The following is a 26930-nucleotide window of genomic DNA, read 5'->3' as shown; positions in this document are numbered from 1 at the left end:
ATATGGGGATGAGGTAGTTGGGTGGGCTATTTACAGATGGGCTATGTACATGTGCAATGATCGGTAAGCTGCTCTGACAGCTGGTGCTTAAAGTTAGTGAGGGAGATATAAGACTCCAGCTTCAGTGATTTTTGCAAACGTTCCAGTCATTGGCAGCAGAGAACTGGAAGGAAAGGTGGCCAAGGGAGTAGTTGGCTTTGGGGATGACCAGTGAAATATACCTGCTGGAGCGCGTGCTACTGGTGGGTGCTGCTATGGTGACCAGTGAGCTAAGATAAGGCAGGGCTTTGCCTAGCAAAGACTTATAAATGCCCTGGAGCCAGTGGGTTTGGCGATGAACATGAAGCGAGGGCCAGCCAACGAGAGCATACAGGTCGTAGTGGTGGGTAGTATATGGGGCTTTGGTGACAAAATTGATGGCACTGTGATAGACTACATCCAATTGGCTGAGTAGAGTGTTGGAGGCTATTTTGTAAATGACATTGCTGAAGTCAAGGATCGGTAGGATAGTCAGTTTTACGAGGGTATGTTTGGCAGCATGAGCGAAGGATGCTTTGTTGCAAAATAGGAAGCCGATTCTATATTTCATTTTGGATTGGAGATGCTTAATGTGAGTCTGGAAGGAGCGTTTACAGTCTAACCAGACACCTAGGTATTTGTAGTTGTCCACATATTCTAAGTCAGAACCATCCAGAGTAGTGATGCTAGACGGGTGGGTGGGTGCGGGCAGCGATCGGTGGAAGAGCATGCATTTAGTTTTACTTGCATTTAAGAGCAGTTGGAGGCCACGGAAGGAGTGTTGTATGGCATTGAAGCTCATCTGGAGGTTTGTTAACACAGTGTCCAAAGAAGGGCCATAATTATACAGAATGGTGTCGTCTGCTTAGAGGTGGATTAGACAATCACCAACAGCAAGAGCGACATCATTGATGTATACAGAGAAAAGAGTCGGCAAGAGAATTAAACCCTGTGGCACTCCCATAGAGACTGACAGAGGTCCGGACAACAGGCCCTTCGATTTGACACACTGAACTCTATCAGTGAAGTAGTTGGTGAACCAGGCAAGGCAGTCATTTGTGAAACCAAGGCTGTTGAGTCTGCCGATAAGAATGCGGTGATTGACAGAGTCGAAAGCCTAAGCCAGGTCGATGAAGACGGCTGCACAGTATTGTCTTTTATCGATGGCGGTTATGATATCGTTTAGGACCTTGAGCATGGATGCGGTGCATCCATGACCAGCTCGGAAACCAGATTGCATAGCGGAGAAGGTACGGTGGGATTCGAAATTGTCGGTGATCTGTTTGTTAACTTGGCTTTCGAAGACTTTAGAAAGACAGGGTAGGATAGATATATGTCTGTAACAGTTTGGGTCTAGAGTGTCTCCCCCTTTGAAGAGGGGGATGACTGCGGCAGCTTTCCAATCTTTAGGGATCTCAGACGATACGAAAGAGAGGTTGAACAGGCTAGTAATAAGGGTTGCAACAATTTCGGCGGATCATTTTAGAAAGAGAGGGTCCAGATTGTCTAGCCCAGCTGATTTGTAGTGGTCCAGATTTTGCAGCTCTTTCAGAACATCAGCTCTCTGGATTTGGGTGAAGGAGAAATGGGGGAGGCTTGGGCAAGTTGCTGTGGGGGGTGCAGAGCTGTTGACCGGGGTAGGGTTAGCCTGGTGGAAAGCATGGCCAGCCATAGAAAAATGCTTATTGAAATTCTCGATTATCGTAGATTTATCGGTGGTGACAGTGTTTCCTAGCCTGGGAGGAAGTGCTCTTGTTCTCCATGGACATACAGTGTGTTGCATGCAAGTGTAGCTGTTGTAAATGGCACCCTTAATTTGCATGCACCTTTTGGAACGGTTAAAATGTGTTCTGTATTTCTTAGAAAAAAACTATGATGCTTGTTTTCAGGTAGAAAAGCTAATCTAAGATTCTAAGAAGTGCTTCAAATCACATTCAAACTAATCAAAACTCATAATTAAGTCTCATCAATGACAGCTGCAAAAATACAGATTCAGGCATTAAGACAAAAACTTGACATAAAAAATGTAATTGGAGACAGAAACAAACATGATACATGTCCAGATGTTTTGCCTTTGGTTAATCCAAAATAATGTAGAGAAAGAAACGCTGCTTTAATTGATGACAGAGTGCAGCAGTGGCAGCACAACAAGAAACAGTTTTCCCATTGGGAGTTAAGCAAGGTTGGTTTTTCCACCAAGTGGTGAGCTTGGTGGAAAAACAACCACCTAAACACACCAGCTTTTGCTGCTTTGACAGACAGTGACTCTGCTAGCTGCCTGTTTAAAACCAACTAACACCTCGGTAATTAACCAACATCTGCTCCTTACTTCTTCCAGTGTGCTCAAAGAGACACCAGCTCTCACTTTCTCTAACTGTTGTTGATGGTGCTGGTGGCTAAATATTCCACCCACTATTAGTGTCAATGTGAATCTGGGCATATGGATGTGGATGACCGCTAAATACATGTGATCTGCATTTGTATTCACATCACATATAACACACTTTCTGAGATATTTCCATTGGAGGCCAGGAGCTTTATTGACTGGTTTGAATTCAGAGACTACATTTTATTGGATTATTTGGAATCCCTACTGCTACAAACACCTAGGGCATTAGCTAGGACATAGTGAATGTTTTTCACACTCATCTTCTACATTTTCGTTCTAAGGATTTTAGTTATCTCCGACACCGACCGTCTGGTTGAGGTTTAACACTCATTCAAAATAAATATCAACATGCATAAATAATGTCTGGTTAGTTTCTCAGTCTAGTCGATGGAGGGGAGATTCTGGGTTCAACATACAGGTTGACAACTACCATACTTCTGGCAAACAAAATTCAAATTAGCATCCATCTCAAATGGCAGTGGCACCACGATGTGTGGAGCTTCAGGTGTTTAAAACACATCGTCGCTGCAGTGGAGCAAATTGAACTGCCAGAGATGCGGTGAGAACTCCTACAGAGCAGTAATGCCTGAGGAACCTCAAACAACAGTATGGGAGAGAATATGTTTTGGAGCGCAGCTTGATTATGATTGAATGAAGCCGAGCATAAACTTTAATTACAGCTTACACTCTGGTTGAAGGTGACTGTGTATTGAAGCAGCTTAGTAGGCACACAAAGGAGAGTCGGAGTCGATGCAACACTATGCAGCGCCTGGCACTGATCATCAGAGACTGATATGTGCCATCCTTACTACATACAGTGAAGGGATGGGAGGTTGAACGTTACAGCAAAATGTAGATTTTCATCTAAATAGACATATCCAAGAGTAATTCATTTTCATGAGATGGCCATAAATAAAAACTATAATGCTGCATAGTTCTAGAAAGTTCTGGAACTCACTTTTCTGGTAAAAATAGTTACACATTGACTCACATTTGAGGATAGAAGCTAAAATGCATAGTACAAATATTATGAAAACATGAAAATATAAAAAAATCATACATTCTTTTTTCCCTACTCAACAAAAGTGGGGGGAATAGGGCTTGAAATGACTGAAATGCTTTCAAAATATAGTAACAGTAAAATTATAAATGACTTACTATGAGATTTAATCTTTCTTATAACTATAAAATGAAAATTATCATACGCTACATTGCCAAAAGTAGGTAGACACACCTTTAAATAAGTGGATTCTGCTATTTCAGCCACACCCGTTGCTGACAGGTGTATAAAATTGAGCAGACAGCCATGCAACCTCCATAGACAAACATTGCATTAGAATGGCCTTACTGAAGAGCTCAGTGACTTTCAACGTGTCACCGTCACAGGATGCCACCTTTCCAACAAGTCAGTTTGTCAAATGTCTGCCCTGCTAGAGCTGCCCCCGTGAAATGTAAGTGCTGTTATTGTGAAGTGGAAATGTCTAGGAGCAACAAGGGCTCAGCCACAAGCTGTGAGCTTGTGTGGTAGGCCACACAAGCTCACAGAAAGGGACCGGCGAATGCTGAAGGGCGTAGAGCATACAAATCATCTGTCCTCGGTTGCAACACACTACTGAGTTCCAAACTGCATCTGGAAGCATCGTCAGCACAATAACTATTTGTCGGGAGCTTCATGAAATGGGTTTCCATGGCCGAACAGGCACACACAAGCCTAAGATCCCCATGTGCAATGCCAAGTTTCGGCTGGAGTGGTGTAAAGCTCACCGCTAAGGGACTCTGGAGCAGTGAAAATACGTTCTCTGGAGTGATGAATCACGCTTCACCATCTGGCAGTCCAACGGTCAAATCTATGTTTGACGGATTCCGGGAGAACGCTACCTGCCCGAATGCATAGTGCCAACTGTAAAGTTGAGGAGTAATGGTCTGGGGCTGTTGTTCGTGGTTCGTGCTAGGTCCCTTAGTTCCAGTGAAGTGAAATCTTAATGCTGCAGCATACAATGACATTCTAGAGAATTCTATACTTTCAACATTGTGGCAACAGTTTGGGAAGGCCCTTTCCTGTTTCAGCATGACAATGCCCCCGTGCACAAAGCGAGGTCCATACAAAAATGGTTTGTTGAGATCACTGTGGAAGAACTTGACTGACCTGCACAGAGTCCTGACCTCAACCCCATCAAACGCCTTTGGGATTAATTGGAACAGGCCTTATGGCCCAACATCAGTGCCCGACCTCACTAATGCTCTTTTGGCTGAATGGAAGCAAGTCCCCGCAGAAATGTTCTAACATCTAGTGGAAAGCCTTCCCAGAAGAGCGGAGGATGTTATAGCAGCAAAGAGGGGACCAACTCCATATTAAGGCCTATGGTTTTGGAATGAGTTAGACGAGCAGTGTCCACATACTTTTGTCCATGTAGTGTATTTAGTGACTACAAATTTGGCCCCATTTCATATAACTGACGACAGAGCATTTTCTGCCATACCAAGCCTCATCTGAGTCGACGCAGAGACACCACTCGAATGTCTGCAGACACGTTAAAACTTCAGCATTACAAACAATGTGATTTCATCCCTCTGGGACCAACATAAAGTGGTTGTGTTTCAATTATACAAAATGATTTAGTATTTTTTCATGTTGAGAGCTCTATATCTGGCTGCGAATATCAGAGCAACATGGGACCACGATTGCTGAAATCGCTAGACTGTCCCCTTTAATATGCCATCTCTCAGGCTGGGCTCTGTCGATCAGAGGGAGAGAAAATCGATTCGTTGTCTGGATAGGCCAGAAAATGTTACACGTCACTCCCGATGCAAATGTTGGGTGTGAAGCGATGTTCACAGAGCGCTTTGTACACCAAAATGTCAGTCGTAGCCGGTCCAGAACCTCTCAAAGTCTGCTAAATAGGGGACTTAACATCAAAGAGGTTTAAAAACCTTTCAAATGATTTTTTCCCACTTCTTTTACACTTTTTGAGTAATTCTATTTCCACATCACATCACTAAATACAGAATTTATGGCCAGGAAAGTTCCCTCTGAACGAGTCAAAATAGTATAGTTGCGAGATTTGACTATAGTACCATACAGAAATAAAGTCTACCATATGAAAACTAAATAAACTGTTCGGTCATTCAAATTACATGCACTAAAACTTACTTTGATATCAGTTTTGATAGATCCTGTAATTCTGCAATAATAATAAAACGTTAATAAAATAATACTACAAGTCTTATTTGGCAGCAACTTTCTAATTGTAAGTTAGAACACTGAGCTAGTGAATTCTGAGCTCCTGGCCCAGAGGACTAAGTAATGTAAGTGCTAAAACTCACTTCTTACATGAATGAAGCAAGCGAAAGAAAATAGAGAGACAAGAAAGTATTCAAGGTCCTAATAAATTAAGAAATGGGACATTCTTGTCAGAAAATTTGTTTTAGGGGAAACAGAATGAAAACAGTGTGTCAGATGAAAAGGACATGTTAAAATATCTCTATTCTTATTTCACAGCACTACTGGTCAACCAATAACAAGCACACTGGTACACTCATGCACCCCTACACAACCAATACTATGCCAACTCAAAGGTAACCCAATAGTCTGCTCAGTAATGGTATTCAACAACCTGTGTTTGAGAAATTGGATATTTGTTTGTTCAAGTGGATATTGCATTTTAGTTCCCAAAAACTAGGATCTAAGACCAAACATTATATCTCCTTTAAGAGAGAGGAAAGCACTAAGGCTATACTTTGAGAGAAATATAAGAAACCGGCTGCTGTGCACTAGACAAGAACACACACTAAGAGTTCAAATAGTCAAGCTAGCATTCAGTTGTCTCACCAGGAGGTTATATTTTTGCAATGCTTTTAAGGCTTCTCTGGTGTAGTTAGGTCACTATAGGCTGAGCGGTCTTTTCCACTGAACCATTTCCTTTGAGCTACAGCTCACAGCAGTATATCCTTTTGGTTTCCTTTCAAGGTTGGGGATGTGGTCAATAGAATCGTCAGAACTGTCAGTGTCATCATAACAGTGGTCACATCTTCTTTGAAAGCCTCTCTTGCCGTTTCTAAACCCTGCACTTTCCTTTACACTGTGGCTTCCCAGAGAGAGTGTGTGGTCTATTGTGTTAACAGGTCTACAAGGTCCTTTTAGTTTGAATACTCTTTTAGGGCCAAAACCTAACTTGACATGCTCAAGCTTAACCCACTTAACAATCATATAAATCATGCATCGATGTCAATGGGGGTAGATGTGTAAAAAAAAAAAAAAAAATTCTTGACTGGTTTCAGGACCAGAGAATGCAGATTCAGAGTCTGACTCACCACAGGATGATGTCTCGTCGGACATGTCCCCGCAGTCGTTGTCCCGGTCGCAGCGCCAGGCCAGGGGGATACAGCGTCCGTTCCGACAGGAGAACTGGTTGGGCTGACAGGCCTGGGCTGAGAGAGCGAGAGAGAGACATGGAAGACAGAAGAGCATTTGTAATTCAATCACATGGGTATCAAGTCAAAGCCAGACGTGTTCAGCACCCTAATGATCATTCAATCATATGGCATGTCAATGTCAGGCCTGTGGAGCTTAAATTGATCTCTCCATCACAGATATATCACATATATCAAGTCTGGAGGAAACGAGTGGCGCCCTTACGCAAACCTTTCAGTCACATGTACTCTATGTCCATGACAGAGACAGACATGCAAGGAAAGCAGCACCAGCATAGCACACGAGGTGGTTGGTGCTGTGTAACATGCATGTCTATCTGATTACAAGGCAACATTAGTCACCCCCACTGATATCCATTGATTGATCCTGGAAGGCTAAGAGCTCTTATTGTGAGGAGGGAAAAAACACTTCTGCAGGGTCAGACATAAGTGATTCTGACACTAAATCAATATCAGGAAAAGTTAACTCTTGAGAGTGCTAAACTTCTTTGATTCTGAGCTTTCACATGAGATTGATCACACTGTAGCTGCTGCCTTGTTTAGTGCCATAAGACACCACTATGAATGTTGCTATTTGATATTGTGATGTGCTGAAACCTATCTGTCAATGTAGAGCTTATGCATAAAACTCTAAGCAGAGTTTTTAAGGGGGCAGAGGTTTGATATATTTTCTTTACAATACACAGTCCAACTGCATAACTGAAATATACCACATCAATATATTTCCAGAGCTCAGAAAACGCCAGGTAGCTCTACTACATAACACAATTGCTAGACTGCAGATCTGAGAAAAAGCTGAGGTATTGTATCAGTTACCTGAACATGTGGTGTTGGACTCATCCTCATTGTTCCCACAGTCATTGGTTCCATCACACAGCCATCTCTTAGGGATGCAGTGGTTGTTGAGGCACTTGAACTGGTCATTGGAACAACTGTGGTTCGCTGAAACAGATTGACAGAGACACATATTACCAAAGCAAGGTTTTTTGTTTAAAAAATGTCCTAGTTGAACTTCTTTGTGGAATGGAATTTGCCTTCTAAAGGATTTAAAAATATGACATTTACAGTTTCTAACTTTAAAAGTCCAACTTTAACTTCACAAAAATCTGAGGTACAGTACAAACCACAGAGAATGACAGACATCAATGCGAAGCAGGAATTTGGGTCAGAGAATGTCCCAAACCTTGTTATACACTGTTAGAAAAAAAGGTGCTATCTAAAACCTAAAAGGGTTCTTCGGCTGTCCCCAAAGGAGAACACTTTGAAAAACCATGCTGACATTCCAGCAGAGCAGATAATAGATTTAGCAATTCTGATAATTCTGGCAGAAGATTACATTATAGGATTTTTCATAGTGAGAAATGAGTCAGCACCCAAGCGTCTAACATGGTGTTTATCTTATCGATCCACTCAACAGCAAATTCTCTTCTGAGGCGAATAGATGGGGGATGAGGGAAAGAAAAGAGGGGAGGGGGGCCGTATTCACCATCTTTGAATCATATCATGACATTTAGTGAGATAAAAGTTGATAGCAAGAAAATATCACTTTGTGCAATGTTGCATGCTAAGTGATGTTTGTGTGTGTGTGTGTGTGTGTGTGTGTGTGTGTGTGTGTGTGTGTGTGTGTGTGCTGGGTGGGGTGGACAGATAAATACACACAGCAGCTATGGATCTCCTCGTCACTCCCATCCAGACAGTCATCGTCCCCGTCGCACTTCCATGACGCACGGATACAACGATGGTTACTACACTGAAACTCATCGCTCTTACAGTGCTGTGGCTCCACCACCCCAGACGACACTTTATTAACAGACATAACAGAAAAACTAACATTAATATCAGAGAAACAGACATGAGACAAATTAAACCAAAGTGGAATGAATTCCATGGAAAAGTAAAGCATACTTTACACTGAAATCACACAAAATAGCTGTGAGAGAAAACCATATTCATAGTTTGTCTACAGTGCAATATACTGCTCTGGCTGATTCACTGCATGGTCTTACAGTACCTGAGCAGGTGACATTGTTCTTCTCCAGGAGCTGGTTGTCAGCACAGGCACACACTCTGCCCCCTGGGATAGCGAGGCAGAGGGTACCGCATCCCCCATAATTCACACTGCATGCATTGTCACCTGGAAATACAGAGTAGGAAAAAAATAATACCACTGTTTACCTCAAATCCTATTCTTCTAAAGCATTATTATTGTATTTTGTCATGTGTCTCTGTTGTTCTGTCTGTCGTCATCTCTCTATGAACAACTGTGCAGAGATCAATGTGAATTGTGAAGAAACACACATAAAACATCTTAACACAAAAGCCATTTCCTGTTTGAGAAGAATGTGGCAGGTGGGTGCCACGTCATCTACACTACATGGCCAAAGGTATGTGGACAACTGCTCGTTGAACATCTCATTCCAAAATCATAGGCCTTAATATGGAGCAGGCACACCTTTGCTGCAAAAACAACCTCAACTCTTCTGAGAAGGCTTTCCACTAAATGTTGGAATATTTCTGTGGGGACTTGCTTCCATTCAGCCACAAGAGCATTAGTGAGGTCGGGACGTATGTTGGGTGATTAGGCCTGGCTCGCAGTCGGCGTTCCAATTAATCCCAAAGGTGTTCAATGGGGTTGAGGTCAAGACTCTGTGCAGGCCAGTCAAGTTCTTCCACACCGATCTCAACAAACCATTTCTGTATGGACCTTGCTTTGTGCACGGGGGCATTGTCATGCTGAAACAGGAAAGGGCCTTCCCAAGTTGGAAGCACAGAATCGTCTAGAATGTCATTGTATGCTGTAGCGTTAAGATTTCTCTTCACTGTAACTAAGGGGCCTAGCCCAAACCATGAAAAACAGCCCCAGGCCATTATTCCTCCTCCACAAAACTTTACAGTTGGCACTATGCATTCAGGCAGGTAGCGTTCTCCTGGCATCTGCCAAACCCAGATTCATCCATCGGCCTGCCAAATGGTGAAGCGTGATTCATCACTCCAGAGAAAGTGCTTCCACTGCTCCAGAGTCCAATGGCAGCGAGCTTTACACCACTCAAGCCAACAATTGGCATTGTACATGGTGTGCAGCTGCTTGGCCACACACCATTTCATGAAGCTCCCGACAAACAGTTCTTGCGCTGATGTTGCTTCCAGAAGCAGTTTGGAACTTGGTCCTGTTCTGTGAGCTTGTATGGCCTACCACTTTGTGGCTGAGCCATTGTTGCTCCTAGATGATTCCATTTCACAATAACAGCACTTACAGTTGACCGGACCAGTTCTAGCAGAGCAGATATTTGACAAATTGACTTGTTGGAAAGGTGGCATCCTATGACGGTGCCACGTTGAAAGTCACTAAGCTCTTCAGTAAGGCCATTCTATGTTTGTCTATGGAGATTGCATGGCCGTGTGCTCAATTTTATACACCTGTCAGCAACAGGTGTGGCTGAAATAGCCAAATCCACTCATTTGAAAGGGTGTCCACATACTTTTCTATGTATAGTGTATAACCACATATCAAACAAATTATTGGGGACATTGTGTAGATTTGATTTGACAGTTGTATCCCTTCAGGGGAATAATTAGTCTTTTAGGACAAAACCAACCGTTCTCAAGGGAGAGAGACCAAAAAACGGAATATGTGTGAAGAAACTGTCACTTATAAAATTGAGGCATGGAGAACATTGTTTGTTTGGTTTAGTGTCAGGTCCAAAGGCAGTGCCTGAGCCAATGAGATAAAGACTTCTGTTTTGTGAGAGTCAATAAGTAATACTCAGAGGACAGCAGAGCCAATTCATCTCTTTGGTGACATGAGCTTTGGAGGAATGGCCAGTGAAATTCTACTTTACCCATGCTGAGAATTAGAACTCATATACAGCCAGCCATTTTCTCCCTTTCACTCTTTCTCTGCATCACATGTTTGGCATACCACAGTCGTACACCACTCTAACGAACTGTATTATTTTGATGTAAAACGTAATAGAAATTATTACACAAATGAAAAGCCTGTGAATCGTCTCAAAATGCCCCTTATCTTGATCCATTGATTGCCCAGCAGATGATTAGTGTTGGCACTTCTCTCTGTTTCTGAGAGGAGATGACAGTAATCATACCTCCCCCTGCTCCACACACACATTAGTCTAAACTCTAAACAGTGATTCACCACCACGATAACAAGGGTTCTACCTGCTGTGAGGCCCTACAGTTCTGCACCATCAACAAAGCGAATCATGCATCTCTCTCTGATGTTATCTATTCATCTACCCACAACAGGAATCTATCATCATCCACCACACAGACAGCAGGGAGCACTATGTTGAGTCAGTCTTTTATTTCCATAGACTTGAATTCAAAGTAAAATTGCTGCCACTGTCAATTTATCCAACAACTAACCAATGCCATGAAATATAATTCCCACGATGGAGTATACTGTTTTCATTATACCAACAGCTATATAAGATACCATAGTGGATAGATTGCAACACTTTTTTTGAAGGTTGCGTATATAAGCATCAGGGCTAACCATAGAATACATTCTCTGAAGGAAACCTTTAGTAATGGTGGGGGACAATTTGTGATAAGTTGTAGGAACAGCTATATAAGATTGCGTAGACTACATTCTCCGAAGGTAAGCTTTAGTGATAAGGGGTGGAAAAGTGAAAGCAGTCAGACATACCTTGCTGACTCTGAGCATCGTACACATGCAGGCCAAACAGGGGAGGCCTCTCACTTCTTAGTAGAGTAACGTCCCCAGAAGTTAGATCCAGCTGGAAAACAGAAGCGTTCATGTACTCCGTCCAGAAGATGGAGTTACGGTAGTGGGAAATCCCAAACGGATGGTTCAGCTGTTTGCCATTGTACACAACCTGCATGAGTAATCAGATACAACACTTATCAAAGAAAGAGCACAACCTGTACAACAGTACTCAAAGACCTGAGAAAGCAGAGGGAAGACAAAAACCACTGAAATGGCAGAGATAACTATGACAGTGGGATATCCCAGTGGGCAAAGCTGGTTGAAATGACATCATTACATGGCTATAATGATGAAATGGTTTTTGCCCGCTAGAGTACAGCTTCACTCACCTGTCTGCCAGTGCCGTTGAGGTAGATCTTCTCTATGTGATCGTAGTTGGCATCACACCAGTACATGGTGCTGGTCCCATGGTCTAGGGTGAGGCCGTTAGGCCACAGCATATTAGACGTGACAAATATCTGTCTGTTAGATCCATCCATCCATGCTTTTTCTATCCTTCCTATGCTGTCGTTCACCTCATCCTCCTCCCAGTCCGTCCAGTACATCCAACTGAAATTCACAAACATAATACATTCCCTACAATTGAGTTTAAGGGGGAAAAAGCCCTAATGAACCAAATTAATTGGGGATTAAATATGTTTTATCATCAAACATATACAGTGGCAAGAAAAAGTATGTGAACCCTTTGGAATTACCTGGATTTCTGCATAAATTGGTCATCAAATTTGATCTAATCTTCAATAGAAAATAGACAAAGAGTGTGCTAAAACTAATAACACACAAATTATTGTATTTTTTTAGTCTATATTGAATACTTAATTTAAACATTCACAGTGTAGGTTGGAAAAAGTATGTGAACCCCTAGGCTAAGGACTTCTCCAAAAGCAAATTGGAGTCAGGAGTCAGCTAACCTGGAGTCCAATCATTGAGACGAGATTGGAGATGTTGGTTAGAACTGCCTTACCCTATAAAAAACACTCACAAAATTTGAGTTTGCTATTCACAAGAAGCATTGCCTGATGTGAACCATGCCTCGAACAAATTAGATCTCAGAAGACCTAAGATTAAGAAGTGTTGACTTGCATAAAGCTGGAAAAGCCTTGATGTTCATCAGTCCACGGTAATACAAATTGTCTATAAATGCAGAAAGTTCAGCACTGTTGCTACTTTCCCTAGGAGTGGCCGTCCTGCAAAGATGACTGAGACGCTAGGATTCTTCTTCAATGAGGTTAAGAAGAATTCTAGTGTCAGCTAAAGACTTACAGAAATCTCTGGAACATGCTAACATTTCTGTTGACGAGTCTACGATAGGTAAAACACGAAACAAGAATGGTGTTCATGGGAGGACACCACGGAAGAAGCCACAGCTGTCCAAAAAAAACATTGCTGCACGTCTGAAGTTTGCAAAAGTGCACCTGGATGTTCCACAGCACTACTGACAAAATATTCTGTGGACAGATGAAACTACAGTTGAGATGTTTGGAAGGAACACATAACACTATGTGTGGAGAAAAAGGCACAGCACACCAACATCCAAATCTCATCCCAACTGTAAAGTATGGTGGAGGGAGCATCATGGTTTGGGGCTGCTTTGCTGCCTCATGGCCTGGACAGCTTGCTATCGTTGACGGAAAAATGAATTCCCAAGTTTATCAAGACATTTTGCAGGAGAATATTAGGCTATCTGTCTGCCAATTGAAGCCCAACAGGACAACAACCCAAAACACAGAAGTAAATCAACAACAAAATGGCTTCAACAGAAGAACATACGCCTTTTGGAGAGGCCCAGTCAGAGTCCTGACCTCAACCCGATTGAGATGCTGTGGAATGACCTCAAGAGAGCAGTTCACACCAGAAATCCCAATAATATTGCTGAACTAAAACAGTTTTGTAAAGAGGAATGGTCCAAAATTTTTCCTGACCGTTATGCATTTCTGATCCGCAACTACAGAAAATGTTTGGTTGAGGTTATTGCTGCCAAGGGTTCACATACTTTTCCCACCCTGCACTGTAAATGTTTACTCGGTGTGTTCAATAAAGACATGAAAACTTATAATTGTTTGTGTGTTATTAGTTTAAGCAGACTGTTTGTTTATTGTTGTGACCTAGACGAAGATCAGATCAAATTTTATGACCAACGGGTTCACATACTTTTTCTTGCCATTGTAAAATTCAACACACACAAAATAAGCATTGATTCAAACCAACCCAATTCAACATATACAGTAATCCACAAGTTCATCTACTAGCCCTCACATCGGAAACCAGGTCCTGGTTTGCGTCAATATCTTTTCAGGGCTTCACTCAGACTTGTGATATTTGAAAAGTGATTGGGTCAACGATTTGACATGATCTAGTCACTAGTGACCCATAAACATGCTTAAGGGATTTGTATCCTCTGGCGGGGTTGCACACCCTTTTCTGTCTCTCCAATGATGGAGTTGACTGCAACACATGCACTACATAAAACAGTGTGATAGAGGGTGAATCAAGCACTGTCTGTCTCTGCAAGTCATCTTCATGACCCACTGAATAATTCAACACACACACCGCAGTCTTCAATGCCTGGCTAAAGCTCTGTGAAGTAATATCCAAAGCAAAAGGATGTGTGCGGGGTGTGTGCGTGCGAGAGAGAGAGACTGATAGGGAAAGAACATTTAAAATACAGAAAAATAAGTGATTGAGACAGTATGTCAGCAAAGTGAATCCCTATCATGTTAACACAGACTGGAGGTGACATGCAGAGAGGGAAATATAACTGGGGCGAACAGAAGAGGATCTTAAACAGCCATTTCACCTGTGGAGACCCATCCTGCAGGGCACATAAAGATGTCTGCTTCCGCTGATGGATCGGCCAAAGCTCACTTACGACCCCAAACAACATTTTAATAAAGATGTGCCAACTGTCAATAGGAAGGTCAGTAGTTAGAGATTATTCCTCTGTCATGATAACAAAGAAAATAAATTAAACCCCCTGATGTGGGAAGAATCAGGTTGGTGCAATACTGTGCGGGAGCTAGCTATTTCTGGGAAGGAATCAGTATATCCATGGTCAGTGGCAGCATGATTTAGTAGTTCTGTATGGCCGTCCAAACAGAGACAGACCTCCCACGCATACCCAAAGAGTTGACAATAGCCAACTCTTTCCAGGAATCACCTATTGTTCACTACCTGCTAGGAAATGCCATTGCTTTGAGTACAGAAAGGGTCTAGAAGGATTGTGTGCTTTATATGGTTCTCTACTGTAACACCCAGAGAAGACAATATCCCTTACCCTTTTCTTGGGTGTTTGTTTGTTTATAACCAACATCACATAGGATTAGAGAGCTGTGCATATTCTCTTTTCTGTGTACATTTTACAGTGGGTCAATCACTGAATAGATATGTGGACACAGACAACTAACATTTTCAACCATATTGTTCTCTGATATCAGTGCATTAGTAACACATACGGTAGGAATTGTATGATTTGGCCTCGTCTTCAGTGAGCTCACCTGTTGAGGGGGTCCAATACAATGGCTCGGGGGTGAGACATGTCCCCCTCCAGAAGAGTCTTCCTGGTTTGAGAGGCCCTCTCCAGTCTGGCCACACTAATAGTTTTCCTGTATCCATCATTGGTCCAGTAGAGGTTATTACCAATCCAGTCCACAGAGATCCCCTCAACGTTGTCCAGGTCTGCAAGGTGATGGAACACCAATGTTAGTGCTATCTCCCCCTGACTTGCATTTCTTCTTTTTCTTAAATGTAAATGGGTGATTTAGAAAGTATTTATGTCATTACAATAACTGGTACTAGTTATTAAAGAGTACCTGCAATCAAGGATACATTAATTAGGCTGTAGCATAAAAATATAACACAAAATAAACCCACCATCTTTGAGTATCGTTTCCCGGCTGTTCCCATCTATTTTCTGCCGGCCAATGAGGAAGCTGGTGGTGTCAGCGAAGTAGATGTATCCTGACTCTGCATGGTAGTCGATGGCTCTGGGGTTGACCAGGTCCTCAATTGATACCATGTGCTCATCACTGGACTTCACGTTCATATCCAGGCCTCGGATGACCCCTGGCCGACCCTTACCATAGAACAGGAACAGGTCGTTCTTGGGTTCTAGGACACAGAAACAGAAAAGGGATCTTTACTCTTAACTCTACTTCTTGTTAGTTAATTGGTGTAATTCTGTTTGGGTTCTACATGGCAGATGAGAGATTGAAAAAGAGAAAGAGATGCACATCTTAATAGGACTCATCTGGTTAAATATAGAATTGGATAAATAAATAACATTAAAATGAATAAATAAAAGCAATAAAAAGAAAAGGAAAGATCGATCAGGAAGAACAAAAAATTGCAATGTACGCAGACGATGTGACTCTCTACTTAACAAATATACCTTAGGCAGTTCCCAACAAATAAAACAATAGAGTGTCATATCGGGATACAGAGTAAAAACAAGGAAATCAGAAGCAATGACGGTAGGTCCACCAATTTTCCAAGACTTCAAAACTAAATTTAAACTTAAATGGGATCAAAATAAACTGAAATACTTAGGGATTACTATCCCCAAGACCTGACAAAAATACATCAGTATAACTTTGGAACAGTGGAAAACCAGTTTAAACAGGACCTACAAAGTCCTATCCTAAGACCCATCAGTGCCTTTAACAATAATAAGATGTGTATTCCTGTTCCAGAATCTACCAATAACTATTACTCCTTACACTTTTAAACAGTGGGACAAACTCCTGAGTAAATTCATCTGGAGAGGAAGAAAAGCCAGTATCAAATGTAAAACAAATCATACAATGTAAACAAGCAGGGGGACTAGCACTACCAATCCTAAAGAATTCTTATATAGCCACCCAACTAAAATAAATTATTGTCACGTCCTGACCAGTATAAGGGTTAATTGTTATTGTAGTTTGGTCAGGATGTGGCAGAGGGTATTTGTTTTATGTGGTTCGGGGTGGTGGTTGATTTAGTAGGGCATTGCTGTCTCTGCCTTGTCGGTTCCCCTCTTCCCACTGGGATTCTCTGCCTCTAACCCTTTTACAGGGGCTGAGTCACTGACTTACTGGTGTTCTTCCATGCCGTCCATGGGAGGGGTGCGTCACTTGAGTAGGTTGAGCCACTGACGTGGTCTTCCTGTCTGGGTTGGCGCCCCCCCCTTGGGTTGTGCCGTGGCGGAGATCTTTGTGGGCTATACTCGGCCTTGTCTTCGGACGGTAAGTTGGTGGTTGTAGATATCCCTCTAGTGGTGTGGGGGCTGTGCTTTGGCAAAGTGGGTGGGGTTATATCCTGCCTGTTTGGCCCTGTCCGGGGGTATCATCGGATGGGGCCACAGTGTCTTCTGATCCCTCCTGTCTCAGCCTCCAGTATTTATGCTGCAGTAGTTTATGTGTCGGGGGGCTAGGGTCAGTCTGTTACATCTGGAGTATTCTCTTGTCTTATCCGGTGTCCTGTGTGAATGTAAATATGCTCTCTCTAATTCTCTCTTTCTCTCTTTCTTTCTTTCTTTCTCTCGGAGGACCTGAGCCCTAGGACCATGCCTCAGGACTACCTGGCATGATGACTCCTTGCTGTCCCCAGTCCACCTGGCCATGCTGCTGCTCCAGTTTCAACTGTTCTGCCTGCGGCTACGGAACCCTGACCTGTTCACCGGACGTGCTTGTTGCACTCTCGACAATTACTATGATTATTATTATTTGACCATGCTGGCCATTTACGAACATTTTAACATCTTGACCATGTTCTGTTATAATATCCACCCGGCACAGCCAGAAGAGGACTGGCCACCCCTCATAGCCTGGTTCCTCTCTAGGTTTCTTCCTAGGTTTTTGGCCTTTCTCAGGAGTTTTTCCTAGGGAGTTTTTCCCAGCCACCGTGCTTCTTTCACATGCATTGCTTGCTGTTTGGGGTTTTAGGCTGGGTTTCTGTACAGCACTTTGAGATTTCAGCTGATGTACGAAGGGCTATATAAATACATTTGATTTGATTTGATTTGATTTATTCCGGGGGTTTTGGGCACTGTGTTATGTTTATGTATTTCTATGTTTAGTCTAGTGAATCTGTTTCTATGTTTAGTTAATTGGGGTAGGGACTCTCAATTGAAGGCAGGTTTTGTCTATTTGCCTTTGATTGAGAGTCCTATATATTAGGGTGTGTTTGTAGTTGTGGGAGATTGTTTCTTGTTTAGCGTGTGTGAGCCTGACAAGACTGTTTTGTTGATCGTGAGTTCGTTGTGTTTATTATTTTGGTGTTCACTTTTGAGTTAAAATAAACTTCAAGATGAGCATCCACAATCCTCCTGCTTTTTGGTCCTCCTTTCCCGACGACAACCGTGACAATTATTGTGTGGATGCACTCGGCATCAACAGCTAAATGGAGAGATAGAAGTCCAACAAATGGAAAAACGAATAAGTGCAACTATATTTATGATGACAATCAATACACACGCTAGGTTGATTGAAAATACCTGTATAAATAACACTATAGAGGTCTGGACAAAGATCACCAAAATAAAATGCATCCAAACAGATCTGATCTACCGGTGAGGAATTGTAATAGACGGCAACTTTAAGCCAACTATGATAGGTGATACATTTAAATTATGGGCTGAAAAAGGACTGACCAGGTATCAGATGTTCACAGGCAAGGGGATAGATACATTTGAGAATATATATATATATTTTAAATACAACCTCCAGAAATCTGAAGATGCTTTCTTACTAAAGCAGTGGGACCTAATGAAACGCTTAATTATGTACTGTACATCCTTTAATTAGAAATATAACAAAGACTTATAACAAGGTAAATGCCTAGAATGTGCTGGGGCACATATACAGAATCCTCAAAGAAGACACAAAATATGAGAATATTATAGCGGTAACCAATTGGGTAGACGAGCTACAAATAGTAGTAACCCAAGAGGACTGGGAGGACATATCTAGAAACACGTCCAAGACAACCAACTTTCTACTCTTGAGGGAATACTCTGAAAATTCAGTCAAGATTTTTCGTAACTCTTATAATACAATCAAAAGACAACTGTGACATCACATCAAGTTGCTGGGTAACGTGGGGAGAGTAGGGTTAACCACACCCACATGCTATATTCCTGCCCAGTCCTCAATCATTTCTGGACCGAAGTATACAAAGTATTGGATGATACGTTTGAACACTCACTTTCTCTAAATCCAGAACTTATACTGCTGGGAAGAACCCCTCATGCACGGGTCCTCCAATCTGATAATCACCTCTTCAGAATTCTGAGAATAACAGCACTTAAACAGATTACAATAAACTGTTTAAGATTACAATAAACTGTCTTAAACCGCTGGCACCACAGAGAAGCAATTGGAAAGAAACAATTCATGAAATGTATAGTATGGAAATGATAACTCATAGAATAAAACACTAAATTACTATATTGGGAAAAAGAAGAAAAAAAATGACAATATATTCTGAAATATTTATAAGCCCTAACTGTCACGCACTGATCTTTCACCTGTCTTTGTGATTGTCTCCACCCACCTCTATGCACCATATTGGGAGCAATGATCAGTGCCAATTAATGTTTTACTTCCCTTCAATCACATTTGTTACAAACTGGCATTTCAGTCTGTTACTTTCCCATAAGACAAACTCAAAATGTTGTCGCTCCCTTTGACAACCAAAACAAAGGGTCTCAAAAGGGGTTCTAAAAGACACCCATCATGGATGCCCACTAACGTGCCTCCGAAAAGACAAACTAAAAGAATAACCCCCACCAATTTAGGCTAGGGTGTAAAAAGAAAATGGAGCCAAACACCAAAACTCAGGCTTCTTTCAAACTAATGTGGTTGTCTGACGTGAGGTGTGGCTCTCTCAACATTGCCTCTCCAACTGATGCGCTGGGCCTGCGCAAGTGAAACACACACTGTCTAACGAGGTGACTCCAATCAGTGCACACCTCAGCTAATGTGCTAATGTGCTAACCAACCTCGAAATGGCTAGATAAACTGAAACCTATAACAAGTCCGCGAGGGGAAATGGCTGAAGAACACTGAGAAAGCAGTATACTCACTAGCTATTTTGGCCTTCTGCTTTAACAATATGAAAGTCAGATGAGAGAGACTAATAAAGCAACAGTACTATGACTGTTAACTCCTAATGCACAGACTTTTACAGTATCTCCTTTGAAAGGCAGACAGAGAGCCCGCATAGAAAGCTGAGGCAGCTCCACTGCGGCAAAGCACAAGTCACTCTGGGGGGTTCTGGGTGGGACCCTAGGGATCCTCCAGGGCTACAAGACAGAACCAGACCTCTCCTCACTCTACCCCCAGCCCCTCTACCCCCTTTACCCAGGAGACCATACTGGCTTGGGTGAGACAGACCACACAGGCATCACTTCAATTTATCATCCTGTGAGGGAGAGCCAGGCAACCCCAGGAGACAATTAAGACCCAGATCTCAAACCCCACCGTGACTGGCTGCGATGCGACATAAAGAAGCACTACCATTTAGCACTGAATCTCATTAGGCTAAGGGAAGAGAGAGCTGGTGTCATCAGAACATCTGGCAAGGAGGTATAAATCAAATGTGTCTCGGAGGGGGAATGCGGCAAGGCGCTCGTACACCCGATCGAAATGCGGTGGACCTCTGATTGTGTCTTCAATTTGATCTGCTGCTTTTTTTTTGTCAACTACACAATGTCCGTGGATTGATCAGGCAAGCTAACAAATGCAAACAAACTTAAAACTCCATTAAGGCCATAATGAATTGCAGCTCCTGACAGGTCAATAGTGGGACATAATCTTCTAATGGAGCAGTCTCAACCAGCGTTCGTCTTCATCACTGTCTGACTATCTGAGGCTGGGCAATATATACAGATGTAGGATCTTAATTTGACCTGTATTGTCGCAGCAAAATAATCCTGCAACAACAGGATGTGGATGTAGGACACCCAAAACAGAGCAGAACAATGCATTGACATGCAACAGAACCCCCACCCCTGCAAAAATAACAACGCTTTTAATCTATTACACAACTGTGGGAGCTCCAGGATCTAAGACAGGAGATGTGTGTGTATTTCCCAGCTATCACAGGGTCATGGAGTGGGCATAATGCCCTACACGATACATTTACCCGGCCGACACCTTCCATGTGCATGCAGTCAGGCAACAGGATTTGAATGTTTAGTCCACAATGTTGCTTAATAGGTGACTAGGCTATTAGCTGGACAAAATGAGGCAACACGATAAGTGGAATACTGTTAATATAACAGTGTGTTAGTGACATCCTCACTAGCACCAAGTGACAGTTGACCTATACAATATGCATGACACACATCTCAATAAACAGGATCTTAATTTGAGGGAATTTGCTACAGTAGGAAAATAATCCTGCAGCAACAGAAATGTACATTATTATTTGGATTAAAATTCATGGACATTTTTGTAGAAGTTGATTTGTTTTTCTTAAGGGAAAATAAAGTCTGAAAAAACTAATTTGAAATGACAAACTTCAGATGTCAAACCTAAAATACAAGCACGCGTTTAAAATTTCCTGCATTGCAGGAAAGTTTTCCTGCAACAGGGTGATCAATTTAAAATCCTACATCTGTATTTGACCCAATTTCTTTCATGAGAATGTCTTGTTATCCCACCCCAAATCTAATGACACAACCTTAAAATTGGTAAAGTTAGATTTTTACATCAACAAATAACCTTCAATTCATTGCATTTTCATATCTTATCAAAATGAAAAGAAACCAAAAATTAAATTTACTCTGTAAAATGTTGTCTTTCAAATTATCTTTCTCAAAAACGTTTGTATATTGTCCCATACATTAATCTGTAGTCTTAATTTTTTGTTCCTAATAAAAAAATATTATCATTTTATTATTATATATTTGTTTACCATTTTGGCGACACCGCTGCAGTTCTTCCGCGACACACTTTTGTAGTTTTAGGGAACTATTTCATCTACATTATATATTTTCTACATTGATTACATGTTTATGACATAAGGAAAGGAGGGAGAGATGTTGCTGTTTGGGGTTTTAGGCTAGGTTTCTGTATAGCACTTTGTGACATCGGCTGATGCAAAAAGGGCTTTATAAGTACATTTGATTGATTGATTGATGTGACACGGACATATGACATGTTTATGACATAAGGAAAGGAGGGAGAGATATGACACTGACTTTTGCAGGACTGTCCGTCACTCTCCAGACTGAAGCCTGTCCGACATCGACAGGTCCTGGACTTGTAGCTACCGCTCAGCAGACAGATGTGGGAGCATCCCCCTTGCTTTCCATACGGGTCCGTCTCACACGCGTGACTCCTAACTAGAGGACAGGAGGAGTAGAAAAGTCTGTTAGACTCATTAAACACAGCTCTAACACAATCATTTTACTGTACTTTATCAAATGACGGAGAATTCTCTCATATTCACACCTTGTTTTTCACATGTAGGCTACAGATACAATTGACACCAGCATGCATTGCAGTACCCTGACTGGATCAAGTCACAGTGATGCAGACATCTCCATGAGCTTGTGCGTTACAAGTACTGTGCATACATGCACATGTTACAGCTGGAGACCAAATATCCTTTACCTTTTGGCTGAGTTAGTCTGTGGTAAACTCGTATTGGGCCTCTGGAACTCCCTAGGCTGGTTAGTGTCCTGGGTTCTGTGGTGTTAAACCGATGAATCTTGAAGATGTCCATGATATTCCCATTGGAGGGGTTAGAATGAGTGGCATACAGGTAGTTCTCAAAGACAGCTAATCCATGGATGTCGGACACCTAAAACAGAGCAGAACAATGCATTGACATGCAACAGAACCCCCACTCCTGCAAAAATAACAAAGCTTTTAATCTATAACACAACTGTGGGAGCTCCAGGATCTAAGACAGGAGATGTGTGTGTATTCCCCAGCCATCACAGGGTCATGGAGTGGGCATAATGCCCTACACGCTACATTTACCCGGCCGACACCTTCCATGTGCATGCAGACGCACGAACCCCCCCCCCCCCCAGACACACACACACACACAGGACAGGGTTGGGTGATCATTGTACACAGAAAGTATGCCTAAGCCCACTGGGCCTCACCTCAACCCTGGGGCGGCAAAACATGTGGCAGGAGAAAAAACACAACCAGCAAACCAGTGAACCATCTTGTTCTTCAGAAACACACAGTTTGCTTGAATATTAATATCAGCCAATTTATTTCCAGTGTATTTCAAGGCTGTGTGATCTATAAACTACAGAGGTTTTTAATATTCTGTTCACAATCACTATACGCCCAGGGTTGACCTGCATATTGTTTCTTTTAATATGATGTTGAAACAGTTTGCTTTGAATATTCCGTCCAAGGCTGTGATTTCTATACAGGTTATCATATAGCAATGACCTATGACTTAACCTGCATATTGTATTGTATTTTTAGTATTGTGTTAAATGAACCCTGTGGTGTTGGAGCTGGAGCTGAAATGTAAGTGGAATTTAAAAAATGGATTAAGACACAACACTACATCGTCTGCCAGTAGAAAAAGTAAAATCTGTCTTTCATTTGTCATGGAGACGATATGCAGAGCAACATCTCAGAGGTCTACTGAGGTCACTCATTTATGAACAAAAAGAGGCATCATTATGCTAAGAACACCTGCACACACAATGAGGTGTATTTCATACGCCCTGGCCTCCTTCTTTCCTTCCATCACCATCGTATCCTACAATATAAGTCTCCCTCGCATTACAGTAGGTTGCTTTCAAGGGGCATCCTTTTGAATAATATCATTCCCCTAATTATCCATCTCCAAAGTGTAGTACAGGGAGAAGGACTAAGAATTTGGGCCATTTGTAAGTGACCTCATCACAGGTTCTCAAGCTCATCCACACTGATTAATCACCATGCAGTATTCCAGTAAAATCCATATTCAGGAGATATCAAACCTTAGGTGTATCCCTGGCACCCCATTCCCTAAATAGTGTACTAATGTTGACCAGAGGCGCTCATCATAAGCAGTGCACTATATAGGGAAGAGGGTGACATTTGGGATGTTTAAGCTCTACAGTGAATTGGGCAAGGTAGAATTAATTTTGTAGGTAGAAGAAAGGCATTTATTACTTCACCTGAAATGCCCCCTGAACTGCCCTCTGACCTGCCGTTGCAAGTACAGTGGGGGAAAAAAGTATTTGATCCCCTGCTGATTTTGTACGTTTGCCCACTTACAAAGAAATTATCAGTCTATAATTTTAATAGTAGGTTTATTTGAACAGTGAGAGACAGAATAACAACAAAAAAATCCAGAAAAATACATGTCAAAAATATTATAAAATGATTTGCATTTTAATGAGGGAAATAAGAATTTGACCCCTCTGCAAAACATGACTTAGTACTTGGTGGCAAAACCCTTGTTGGCAATCACAGAGGTCAGACGTTTCTTGTAGTTGGCCACCAGGTTTGCACACATCTCAGGAGGGATTTTGTCCCACTCCTCTTTGCAGATCTTCTCCAAGTCATTAAGGTTTTGAGGCTGACGTTTGGCAACTCGAACCTTCAGCCCCCTCCACAGATTGTCTATGGGATTAAGGTCTGGAGACTGGCTAGGCCACTCCAGGACCTTAATGTGTTTCTACTTGAGCTACTCCTTTATTGCCTTGGCCGTGTGTTTTGGGTCATTGTCATGCTGGAATACCCACCCACGACCCATTTTCAATGCCCTGGCTGAAGGAAGGAGGTTCTCACCCAAGATTTGACGGGACATGGCCCCGTCCATTGTCCCTTTGATGCGGTGAAGTTGTCCTGTCCCCTTAGCAGAAAAACACCCCCTAAGCATAATGTTTCCACCTCCATGTTTGACGGTGGAGATGGTGTTCTTGGGGTCATAGGCAGCATTCCTCCTCCTCCAAACACGGCGAGTTGAGTAGATGTCAAAGAGCTCCATTTTGGTCTCATCTGACCACAACACTTTCACCAGTTGTCCTCTGAGTCATTCAGATGTTCATTGGCAGACTTCAGACGGGCCTGTATATGTATTCTTGAGCAGCGGGACCTTGCGGGCGCTGCAGGATTTCAGTCCTTCACGGTGTAGTGTGTTACCAATTGTTTTCTTGGTGACTATGGTCCCAGCTGCCTTGAGATTATTGACAAGATCCTCTCGTGTAGTTCTGGGCTGATTCCTCACAGTTCTCATGATCATTGCAACTCCACGAGGTGAGATCTTGCATGGAGCCCCAGGCTGAGGGATATTGACAGTTCTTTTGTGTTTCTTCCATTTGCGAATAATCGTACCAAATGTTGTCACCTTCTCACCAAGCTGCTTGGCGATGGTCTTGTAGCCCATTCCAGCCTTGTGTAGGTCTACAATCTTGTCCCTGACATCCTTGGAGAGCTCTTTGGTCTTGGCCATGGTGGAGAGTTTGGAATCTGATTGATTGATTGCTTCTGTGGACATGTGTCTTTTTTACAGGTAACAAGCTGCGGTTAGGAGCACTCCATTTAAGAGCTCCTAATCTCAGCTCGTTACCTGTATAAAAGACACCTGGGAGCCAGAAATTTTTCTGATTGAGAGGGGGTCAAATACTTATTTCCCTCATTAAAATGCAAATCAATTTATAACATTTTTAACATGCGTTTTTCTGGATATTTTTGTTGTTATTCTGTCTCTCACTGTTCAAATAAACCTACCATTAAAATTATAGACTGATCCTTTCTTTGTCAGTAGGCAAACGTACAAAATCAGCAGGGGATCAAATACTTTTTTCCCCCACTGTATAGTTTTGAAAGGCTGTAGTTAACAGTCTGCACGGAGGAACATTTTATCATTCTTGTAATGTCTTAGTATGTGTATGTGATCCTTGCAAGAATTGAACCCACAACCGTGGCATTGCTAGCGCCACGCTCTTAACTACTGAACCACACACTGGACAAACACAGCTCAGATTGTCCCCTCTCAATATTCATATAAATGTCCTCAGACTCATTTTCCTTCGTGGCGTGTAAACTGTAAACCCAAGAAGACAATCATCAGAAGCAGAGCTCAGCTTAGCCCCACGACGACAACACAATGAGGCTAGACACTTACTTGACTGCCCTGGATGACTGCATGCCTGTTTTTCCCGTTGTAATCCACCACTTCAATGTAATCCAAGTAGGCGTCTGCCCAGTACACCAGCTTCTTGGCCAGGTCCAGGGCCACGGCTGTGGGTTGCGCTGTTTTGTAATCCACCAGCCTGGTTCGGTTGGTGCCGTCCATGTTACAGCGCTCCACCTTGGCTACGTCTCCGTAGTCAGTGAAGAACAGCATCCTACGAGAAGATAATGTGTATAAATAAACTTGTAGAAATATGCCACTGAGTAAACACTTTTATTCAAGGTGACAGAGCACAGTGAGTGAATACATAGTAGGTGTATGTGATCCCTGCAGGACATGAACCCGTAACCTTTGCGTTGCTAGTGCCACACACTAACTAATTGAACACAGGTTCCAGGAAGCGCAATAACAGTAAATATATGTTTATTAACATAAGCTCATTAGGTAGCCCTTGAATGTAAATCATTGTTGAGGGTTTCTGAATACTGTATTCTGCCTTCTATTGTCATCCTCATATCCACCAACACAATGATTGGCCATGGTTATTCATGCCTATATTGGTAATGATTCAGAAATATCCACAACACTTTTTGAACACAATTACTGCACCTAAGTTAGAGCCAACGACCAGGGACAGTTCTAAATGAACTGGAGTTACTGTATAGAGCCCACAGGTTTACAAATGGAAGGAGTTGACAAGAAAAAGGGACACGGTACTCAAAACAGATACAAGAAGAATCCTGACAAAACACATTGCTAATGGTTTAATTGTAGGCATGGTATGAAAAGAAAGTAACCCCACTAAACCTTATCATTGTAAGTCTTATAAATATAATTATTCATTTCCTGATTTTACCTACATGTACATAGAAGAAAATGGTGTGTCAGGGCCAGTATGGTTTTGTAGTTTTGTATGGCTGTCTAAAATTACCCCCCACGAGTACCTACTATTAAGCTAGCAGTCTATAGCCAGCTCTTTCCAGGAATCACCTCTTCTACAATACCTACATGGAAATGCTATTGCTTTAAACTGACCATTAAATGTGCATCGCCAATTAACCAATAGAAGGAAGGCTAAATGTATTCACAAATCTGATGAATAAAGATACGTAAAGAAAGATACAACATCAGTTTCTTCTCCTTTACATTGATATGAATGCAGGAAGAGCTACCTTGATAATGGTTAGGGTTGTAACATGCCTTGCTAATGGTTAGGGTTGTAACATGCCTTGCTAATGGTTAGGGTTGTAACATGCCTTGCTA

At 42.2% G+C, this 26930-nt stretch overlaps 1 protein-coding gene across 1 annotated transcript in view; it reads right to left on the bottom strand.

The window, feature by feature from the left end:
* The window catches only part of LOC115156297 (low-density lipoprotein receptor-related protein 1B-like), a 575728-nt gene that overhangs the window by 238061 nt on the left and 310737 nt on the right, over positions 1-26930 (bottom strand). The window contains exons 8-18 of the mRNA XM_029703749.1: positions 25659-25881; positions 22181-22370; positions 21766-21909; positions 15456-15692; positions 15080-15260; positions 11915-12134; positions 11505-11694; positions 8850-8972; positions 8498-8638; positions 7655-7780; positions 6719-6835 (exon numbers count right to left, since the gene is read on the bottom strand). Of these exons, the coding sequence (XP_029559609.1) occupies positions 6719-6835; positions 7655-7780; positions 8498-8638; positions 8850-8972; positions 11505-11694; positions 11915-12134; positions 15080-15260; positions 15456-15692; positions 21766-21909; positions 22181-22370; positions 25659-25881 (1892 nt within the window). The remainder of the gene's footprint in view (positions 1-6718; positions 6836-7654; positions 7781-8497; positions 8639-8849; positions 8973-11504; positions 11695-11914; positions 12135-15079; positions 15261-15455; positions 15693-21765; positions 21910-22180; positions 22371-25658; positions 25882-26930) is intronic.

Source organism: Salmo trutta, chromosome 20 (genome assembly GCF_901001165.1).
Source record: "Salmo trutta chromosome 20, fSalTru1.1, whole genome shotgun sequence".
NCBI lineage: Eukaryota > Metazoa > Chordata > Actinopteri > Salmoniformes > Salmonidae > Salmo > Salmo trutta.
The sequence above is the reverse complement of the archived record's forward strand: the minus strand, read 5'-3'. Positions and strand labels throughout refer to the sequence as shown.